The sequence below is a fragment of the Squalius cephalus genome, assembly GCF_949319135.1.
Source record: "Squalius cephalus genome assembly, chromosome: 12".
Taxonomy (NCBI): domain Eukaryota; kingdom Metazoa; phylum Chordata; class Actinopteri; order Cypriniformes; family Leuciscidae; genus Squalius; species Squalius cephalus.
In genome coordinates this window covers 29,478,502-29,488,725 of record NC_137133.1, presented here as the reverse complement: position 1 = coordinate 29,488,725, position 10,224 = coordinate 29,478,502, and the positions used below count along the sequence as shown (strand labels likewise).

At 36.5% G+C, this 10,224-nt stretch overlaps 1 protein-coding gene across 3 annotated transcripts in view; it reads right to left on the bottom strand.

Annotated features, from left to right (window-relative positions):
- The window catches only part of LOC307168357 (uridine-cytidine kinase-like 1), a 29,067-nt gene that overhangs the window by 1,636 nt on the left and 17,207 nt on the right, over positions 1-10,224 (bottom strand). For 2 of the 3 annotated variants that reach the window (XM_079888224.1, XM_079888226.1), the window contains exons 8-14: positions 9,662-9,681; positions 6,991-7,089; positions 6,032-6,125; positions 5,757-5,819; positions 4,542-4,664; positions 1,529-1,636; positions 52-208 (exon numbers count right to left, since the gene is read on the bottom strand). In XM_079888224.1, coding sequence (XP_079744350.1) covers positions 52-208; positions 1,529-1,636; positions 4,542-4,664; positions 5,757-5,819; positions 6,032-6,125; positions 6,991-7,089; positions 9,662-9,681 — 664 coding nt within the window. The remainder of the gene's footprint in view (positions 1-51; positions 209-1,528; positions 1,637-4,541; positions 4,665-5,756; positions 5,820-6,031; positions 6,126-6,990; positions 7,090-9,661; positions 9,682-10,224) is intronic. The other variant, XM_079888225.1, reaches the window with a different exon arrangement.

Genomic DNA, 10,224 nt, shown 5'->3' with positions numbered 1-10,224 from the left:
ATACTGAATGTTCCATTTCCCCTTTGTTTTAGCCAATCAAAGAGCTCTTACCAATCCCTGGAATGATGTGGAACTCATCATTGACATTCTTGTCCACGGCAGTGGTGATGATGCGCACCTTGGGAAAGGCGTAGGCCACTGAGTGAACCCCCATCTCCGCCATGAGCAGAGAGAGCAGGAAGATCTTATCCTCCTGGACATCATGATCCTGTAACAGATGAGTTTGTAAATCACTCTTATTTAAACCAGTTACTGTGCTAATGAAGATTTCAAGGTCTGTAAAAAACAAAAACAAAAAACAGTACAAAAATTATATAAATAAATGAAAAATATAAAGTATATCTCTCAGCTAGAATGGTGTATTTTATACATACATATTTAATTATCATTTTTTATATTTTTTTAACTGCAGAACAGATTTTGCCCTAAAATATTTCAGCAAGAATTTCGATATTTTATATAATATTTTGGAATATTTTAACAATATATCTCTGACCTAGAATATTGTATTAGTGTCTGTTGTGCACTGATATATACATACACACAAAAAAAGAAAAGTTTTATGTATGTATTTATCATTTAGAGAGAGAGAGAGAGAGAGAGAGAGAGAGAGAGAGAGAGAGAGAGAGAGAGAGAGAGAGAGAGAGAGAGAGAGAGAGAGAGAGAGAGAGAGAGAGAGAGAGAGAGAGAGAGAGAGAGAGAGAGAGAGAGAGAGGAAACATAATAATTTATTATAATAAAATGTATTCCTGAAATGTTTAAAAAAAACATGCATACAAGTTTTTTTAATATTTCAGGAATACATTTTATTAATTTTTATTATATTATCTATATATCTATATCTAGAGCAGATTATAGAACAGTTGATATATAACAGATGTATTATATATATAATAGATGTATTATATATATATATATATATATATATATATATATATATATATATATATATATATATATATATATATATATATATATATATATATATATATATATATTATATAATTTGGCTAAACACCTGGTGCAACATATCTATCTATCCATCCATCCCCTACCTATCTTTTATAAATGTGCAACATATTCCCAAGTACCCATGTTGATAACAGAAGTATTGTACACAGGCCAGACAGATCTTTTTAAACACCCATATCCTATGTGAACTTTGTACCCACAAAATGTAGAAATTTGACCAGGATTGTTTGTTTTGAATGCAAGAGAGGTCAAAGCTCATTCAGAAAGTAATGTGGCGTGTCCATTGAAACAGATCAGTCCGAACAGATCAAAAATTAGATTTAGGATTAACATCACTTATCATAACATTCAGCATAGTGAGATGTTGACATTTATCCTGTACATCTATGTAATGTATAAAAGTTAGGCTTAAAAGGCATAAACTACTCTACAATGCACGGAAAATATTATAAAAAATAAATAAATAAATAAATAAAAAACCTATCAATAGCTGTACTCATTTGGGAAATTAAAATAAAAATGCACTATGACCTTTGTGTCTGCGAAAGTGACTTACAAGTAAGACTCTGACAGCCATGAGAGCTGCCGCCCCTGTTGACACGGTGCTGTCCATCAGGATGACATAGTCCTCACTGAGGTCCTTGGGCAGACGCAGGTAATGGAGCTGCAGAGGAGATTAGACCGTAATAAGACTCAGCTTTTAGACTGAGCAGAGATTTATGTGCCATTAGGTAGTACACTAAACATGCAAAACAGAGTGGTTTTGAACTGAGACTTCGTTCTATATTTAAAAAGGACATTAGATGAACTTGAAATTCAAAGAAATGCAAATGAGATGCTACAGATTTGGAGATGGGTGATATAGCTACAGTTGAAACCAGATATTTACATACACTTAAGAAAAAAACACAAAAACTTTTATTTCTTTACTGTCATACATTAAATCAGAGTAAACTTTTTCTGTTTTAGATCAATAAATATTAACATATTCTTTGCATTTGTTAAATGTCAGAATCGAGCGAGGGAGAATTTTTATGTTTTTTTTTTTTATCACTTTCATCAAAGTCAGAAGTATACATACACTAAGTTTATTGTGTCTTTAAACAAAAAGAAAACTCCAGATGATTCCATTCTGAGCTTAAGAAGCTTCTGATAGGTTAATTGATTCCATTTGAGTTAATTGGTGGCACACCTGTGGATGCATATAAAGGCACACCTCAAACACAGAGCCTCTTTCTTTGACATCATGGGAAAATCAAGAGAAATCAACCAAGACATCAGGAAAAGAATTGTGGACCTCCACAAGTGTGGCTCATCCTTAGGTGCAATTTCCAGATGCCTGAAGGTCCCACGTTCATCTGTTCAGACAATAATATGCAAGTATAAAAAACATGGGAATGTACAACCATCATACCGCTCAGGAGGGAGACGGATTCTGAGTCCCAGAGAGGAACGTTTTTTGGTGCGAAATGTGCGAATCAATCCCAGGACAACAGCATAAGACCTTGTGAAGATGCTAGCTGAAACTGGTAAGACAGTGTCGTTATCCACAGTAAAACGAGTCCTGTACCACCATGAGCTAAAAGGTTACTCTGGGAGAAGAAAGCCATTACTTCAAAACCACCATAAAAAAGCCAGACTACAGTTTGCAACTGCACATGGGGACAAAAATCTTAATTTCTGGAGACATGTCCTGTGGTCTGACGAAACAAAAATTGAACTGTTCGGCCATAATGATAAACGGTATATTTGGAGGAAAAAGCTTTGAAGCCTCAGAACACCATCCCAACTGTGAAGTATGGGGGTGGTAGTATAATGTTGTGGGGCTGCTTTGCTGCAGAAGGGACTGGTGCACTTCACAAAATAGATGGCATCATGAGAAAAGAAAATTTTGTGGATATATTGAAGCGACATCTGAAGACATCAGCCAGGAAGTTAAAGCTTGGGCGCAAATGGGTCTTCCAAATGGACAATGACCCCAAGCATACCTCCAAATTAGTTACAAAGTGGCTTAAGGACAACAAAGTCAAGGTATTGGAGTGGCCAACACAAAGCCCTGATCTCAATCCCATAGAAAATTTGTGGGCGGCACTGAAAAGGCGAGTGCGAGCAAGAAGGCCTACAAACCTGACCCAGTTACACCAGTTCTGTCAAGAGGAGTGGGCCAAAATTCCAGCAAACTATTGTAGAAAGCTTGTGGAAGGATACCCAAAATGTTTGGCCCAAGTGAAACAGTTTCGGGGCAATTCTACCAAATACTAAGGAAGTGTATGTATACTTCTGACTTTGATGAAAGTTATCAAAAAAATACATAAAAATTCTCCCTCGCTCGATTCTGACATTTAACAAATGCAACAAATATGTTCATATTTATTGATCTAAAACAGAAAAAGTTTACTCTGGTTTAATGTATGACAGTAAAGAAATAAAAATTGTGTTTTTTTCTGAGGTGTATGTAAATATCTGGTTTCAACTGTAAAAAGTTACTAAAAATATATTTTTAAGCCTTTTTGCTACATGTAAATATTGATTATGTGTATTCATATTTATCAGTAAAAATCTTGAAATAAGGCATTTTTTCCAAATAGTTTTTCACTAAATTAACATAAGAATTCTACAATCATTTTAAGTTATATTGATATTTATATTCTCTAATATAACGATAGAGTAAATAAATAGTTAAACATTGCAGCTTCTCACAACAACATTAAAATGTTATTTAAGGGACATTTGGGGAAAAATGTAGTGATGGTGCAAACACATTTTTTGGATTCAGGCCTGAATCAGTTAAATGAAAAGGACAATTTGAACTGATTCCTGTGAATGAAATGAACTAAACTTACCAACTCTCAATTATTGGCCAAATAAAAAGCGCATTCAAAATCAATGATATTCTATCACTGCAAGTATATCAGGAATATCCTATAAATGTCAAATCATAAGCAGTGTAGTTAACAAAACTCTTTTTCGTTAATTAAAATAAAGATGAAGTAAAAAAAAAAAAAAGATATATATTAGATTAAAAACTTCAACGGAAACTGCAAATGTTGTATAACTGACTTAAATTGCTATTAAAAAAAGCTAAATAGAAATATTTTTTACAAAAACTAACAAATGACAAGCACATTAAAATTATTAAAACTAAAATTAAAACAAAAAAATGTAAAAATAATGATAAGCTAATCCAAAATATGAATAAATACCATAATAGTATATAAATTATGCTAAAATAACAGTCATAAGTAGTGTACCAAATGCAAAATGAAAGTACAGCTAGAGGGAGCTGTGTGTCATACATTTACAAAACAATCCATCAGCGTCAGCACAGTTGAGTTTATCATGTATATCACGACACATGTTATACATCAGGTTGAATCCAAGGCATAGATATCAAATCTGACAAACCACTGAAGTGAAACAGACCGTGACCTGAACAGTAGTGTATGAGTGATTCATACGCTCTGTCTTACCAAGGCTGAGAACACAAGGGCACACGATAACACGGACACTTCTTGATCACAGCTTGTTTATAGACATGCGTGTCAGTTGGATGGGTGAAGATGTGATACCTCAGGCTCTCCTGTGTCGTGATTGGTCTGGATGAGGATCTTTCCGAGTCGAATGTCCTTACAAACAGCCATCAAGGCCTGTTCCATGGTCTCTCCTGCCCGCAGAATGGACACACCAGTGATCTATCAAACGGATAAACAAGAAAGAACAGAACACAGGTATAAAGTCCTGCCATTTAGATAATAGCAATACCAATTAATGTGACAAATATATAGACATGCTAACTAATTTGATCCATCATTATTTTAGCTATTCTTTTTAGTCAATTTATCTTAGTTTTATTACAGTTCAATTAATATTTTTAATAAGCTTTTATTTAAAATTTTTAGTTTAATTTTTAGTGATTTCTTTATGTGCTTATGTCATTTTTTTATTTATTTTTGGCTTTATTTTTATTTCAGTTTTAGTTTTTTTAGTTTTAGGTAATAATTTTAGTGCTTCAACTTAAACTGAAATGTTGCAATAAACTGAAATAAGTTTTTTAACTAATATTTATATTTTATTACCGCTTTATTTCAATCAACAGAAAAGTTTTTCATAGCTTTAGTTTTCAGGTGTGTTCACACTTATAGTTCGGTTCTCTTGGCTCTTTTGGTCCGGACCAAAAAAAGAAAAATACATTTAGTCCTGTTTCGCTTAGGATCAGTGTTAAAAATGTGTGAAGAAAAAAAAAACATTTTATGACGTATATTTTTGCGACGGCTCATCAAAAACAATGCTGTGTGCTGGGCTAAATACGCTACCTGTATGTGCGTAACATTACAAATGCTGGTGCTGACAATTCCTGAAGAGCTTATAAAATGTGTAAATGAGTCAAAACTGGGCCGGAAACCCTCCGTCACACACACAAACGAAGATCTGCGGTTCTGATGCCTGTACCGAACTGTGATGGGCAACATTGCGACTATGACGAGAAAAATCAGGGTTTTTTTTATGGTCGCATCTTGACATGTCCTGTTTTTGGTTCGTTTACATGTCTTTGGTCAGGGTTGCGTTTATATTTCAGTTGAACTGCACCAGAGTTCGTTTAAAAGTGTTCACATTTATTTAAACGAACCAGACTAACAGAGCAATCGCACCAGGGTTCGTTTTAATCAAACCAAACATGCCAAGTGTGAATACACCATTAGTTAACAATAATAACCCTGATTTGATCTAGTCATTTTGTTTTTTCAGCAAAGCATGTACACATTTTAATCTTCAAATAAACAAACCCTTTTCCCGCTCAGCCTCTTCCCTTCATATACAGTTCCTTGAGGAGTTTCAACAGACACCGGCTAGAGAGAAGAGGACATAAGAATCAGTGATGGAACTAACCAGTGCAATAATCAATGAAGACTTGCTTCACTTCACACCATAACAATTTTATTTGTCCGTGGGGGCGCTGCTAGGCACAGGTATGCATCACTGTATTATGACCAATATCCAGAGCTCATAACATCGGGTTTAAAAGTTGGTAGTTGGTCATTAATAATGACGGTCCACTCACCTTCAGCGGCAGGAAGGACAGGGCGTGCTCTATAAGAAGCCTCATTAATCTCTTTGAATAGAAAATAAATTCATCCCGACTGGTTTCTTTATTCCTGGGGGCACAGGGGACACAATCAATAATACACAACAGAGATGATGTGCGTTTTGGAGGAGAGTATGATACTGTAAACACGAAACACAGGTCTGAGAGTTTAGATAAAGTGAGAAAACAATCCTTATTCTATTTTAATTACCCAATTACAAAACATCAGTGGCCCAAAACATACAAATCAAGCTGCTTCCGACCTGCTCAAGTCCAACTCACGATGATAAATGTTGCTCTTTATTTACACTTATACTGAAGTAACCCAAGGTGTACACCTAAAGAGTACAATGGTGATGATTCTGGCTGGGATTGAAGTTATAAAACCATATATCCACACCATTTTGAATGATTCTACAGTAGCGTTTTCTAAATCTACAGCATCACGGTAAAATATATTTCTTTTTATCTGAGCTGCGAGCTATCAGTTTGTTAATGTGATGAGATGTGCACCATGAAGTAACGCCAACAAGTCTTTCTATTATTATGTTGGCTTTGTTAGGTGCATGCAAAAACAAACTTGCAGCACAAATAGCGCAGTATGGTTCACAAACAAATGATTCTTGTGAGCCGGTTCTTTTAATGAATCACTCAAAAAGACTCAGTTTGAATCAGTCAGATGAATCCTTCACTGAATGAACTGAGTGGCTAATGAATCAACATCTGAAACACAAAAAGCTGCAGTCCGTAACTTTTTTTGTTCAAATTTAACGTGTCCTTTCTTGCTGATAAAATTAAAAGTATTCATTTCTTTAAAAAATATTACTGACCCAAACTTTTGAATGGTAGTGTAAATAAACAATATATCACAAAACCCTCCAAATTGAAGTTCTTATGCAAGTACTTGAGTATTCACCAGAACAGAGAGGTCGTACCTGATTATAGTGTGCATTCCTCTGACCTGTGGTGTGCTCTCCATGACGCTCAGAGTCTTGGGTAGAGGTTGACCCTGATGGGCAGATGCCAGGGCTGATCTATATGGAACATGGATATGAGATGTAAACATTCCTTTTTTCCATGGGTTGCAAACAAAAAGTAACACTCAACACAGTTTGTCAATGGAAAAGAGACAAATATAATAATATTTGACTTTTTTCCCCAGTGCAAATATGGTTTGAAAAGCGAGCCTGACATGTTATGGCAGCAGGTCAAGGTAGAGTTAAGGCCGATTCACTTCAAGTCAGAATTTCCATTATGAATACATTTTTAAAATGAAACAAAGGCATAATTTACACAAATTAATCGCCCTCACTCAAAAAAGAAACTTCACTGATCAATAAGATATTAACTTGGGTTATGTGTTGGCTTAATATAGCTAGCAGTGTGATAAGTATGTGCATCATCTATGTAACTATCAGACTTGGTGTGAATGGGCCTTTAAATTAGAAGTAGGCAGAAGTGAGGGTATTGCAACCAAAGATCTGATGTACAAGCATTAATAAAAACTACATTTACTCACTCTCATTTCTTTCCAAACACGTGACTAACTTTCTTCACAAAGGAGAAGAAAGTCATACTTGAGGGAGAGTAAATGACAGTTTGAATTTTAGGGTAAACTACTTTTTTAAACAGTGAACTAATGTGATATTAAATAAAACCAACAAGATGGTCTAGGGCTGAACCTATACTAAATCACTGTGTTCAATTGATTTGTTTAAAATTACAATATTGTAAATGTGGAAAAACTAAGCAAGGACTGAGAGAGCCACCACTGCCCTCTACAGCCTACAATAATCACATAAGAGAGAAAATTTTATTTAGCTAATATATTAGGAAATATATTTAGCTGCTAAATTTCCTTCATTGTGGCTGCCAGTTTCACCAAACCTCAGCCAACAATCCCATAAAGAAAGACACCATGTCCTAACCAGGAGTGATGCGAAATGTGTTCAGCGACAAAAACTTGTCTATACTGAACACTAAATTGCTGAGCAGCGTGATGCAATGATAGCCAATCAGAAGTTTTGAGGAGCAGGATTTTGGACCAATGAGATTTCATTGTGGGTGTGGCTATACACTCACCTAAAGGATTATTAGGAACACCATACTAATACTGTGTTTGACCCCCTTTTGCCTTCAGAACTGCCTTAATTCTACGTGGCATTGATTCAACAAGGTGCTGAAAGCATTCTTTAGAAATGTTGGCCCATATTGATAGGATAGCATCTTGCAGTTGATGGAGATTTGTGGGATGCACATCCAGGGCACGAAGCTCCCGTTCCACCACATCCCAAAGATGCTCTATTGGGTTGAGATCTGGTGACTGTGGGGGCCATTTTAGTACAGTGAACTCATTGTCATGTTCAAGAAACCAATTTGAAATGATTCAAGCTTTGTGACATGGTGCATTATCCTGCTGGAAGTAGCCATCAGAGGATGGGTACATGGTGGTCATAAAGGGATGGACATGGTCAGAAACAATGCTCAGGTAGGCCGTGGCATTTAAACGATGCCCAATTGGCACTAAGGGGCCTAAAGTGTGCCAAGAAAACATCCCCCACACCATTACACCACCACCACCAGCCTGCACAATGGTAACAAGGCATGATGGATCCATGTTCTCATTCTGTTTACGCCAAATTCTGACTCTACCATCTGAATGTCTCAACAGAAATCGAAACTCATCAGACCAGGCAACATTTTTCCAGTCTTCAACTGTCCATTTTTGGTGAGCTTGTGCAAATTGTAGCCTCTTTTTCCTATCTGTAGCGGAGATGAGTGGTACCCGGTGGGGTCTTCTGCTGTTGTAGCTCATCCGCCTCAAGGTTGTGCGTGTTGTGGCTTCACAAATGCTTTGCTGCATACCTCGGTTGTAACAAGTGGTTATTTCAGTCAAAGTTGCTCTTCTATCAGCTTGAATCAGTCGGCCCATTCTCCTCTGACCTCTAGCATCAACAAGGCATTTTCGCCCACAGGACTGCCGCATACTGGATGTTTTTCCCTTTTCACACCATTCTTTGTAAACCCTAGAAATGGTTGTGCGTGACAATCCCAGTAACTGAGCAGATTGTGAAATACTCAGACCGGCCCGTCTGGCACCAACAACCATGCCACGCTCAAAATTGCTTAAATCATCTTTCTTTCCCATTCTGACATTCAGTTTGGAGTTCAGGAGATTGTCTTGACCAGGACCACACCCCTAAATGCATTGAAGCAACTGCCATGTGATTGGTTGATTAGATAATTGCATTAATGAGAAATTGAACAGGTGTTCCTAATAATCCTTTAGGTGAGTGTATAGGCGAAATGTCACAAAAATAGAAAACAAGAGACGGAATGTCCTGTCGCTGTTAAGACTGGTTAGGACACTGACAGATTGACAGTGTGAATGTTATTTTACCATTCTGAAAAGATGAAGTGGAGTTAAACATACACAAGCAAGTTGAAAAAAAGTCAAACAATAATAGTAAAAAAGCTGATTGTTACTTAAGGAGCAGAACATGGTTTTATGAAGTGAGGAAGGAATGCAGAGGATGGATAAAAAACAAAAAAAATGAAGGAAACAGAAAAAAGAAAAGACGAGAGGATGCAAGAATTTATCCTCACATATCCCAGCGGAGTTTCCTCTGAAGAAGGGAATAAATGATCATTGGGAGACAATGACGACGAGATAGAGACAGAGAAAAGAGAGAGGGAGGGGGGAGAAAAGAACAAGACTTGATTAAAGTCTATATGGAACAGATGGGACAGATCACAGCCAAGATGAGCTCAGGTCTGGGCAGTATGTCAGTGGTTTTCAGCTGAAATGATGCTGCTGCTGGCCTGAATAAAGTGATAAAAGGACAGCAGACGTCTCAATAGAGACAATGTATTGATGGGATTTGCACGCTGCACAGTACCTGAAGAGAAAAACCACTGAAATAGGCCCATCCCCGTGTTAGCAACAGCATCAAAATAACAGTGGAGATGGGAGACAAAAGGTACACCGTGAAGCTATGGTGTGTTTTTGCTTGCAAAACAATTTTTTTGTCTTCACATCAATTTTGTGCAATTCATTCAGGTCCTTAACAAACAGTCTCCACTTTTTGTTATCAGGAAGGATGCATGAAATTGTTCAAAAAGTGACAGACCTTTTCTATCTAATCAAAGAATCCTGAAAAATACATCAC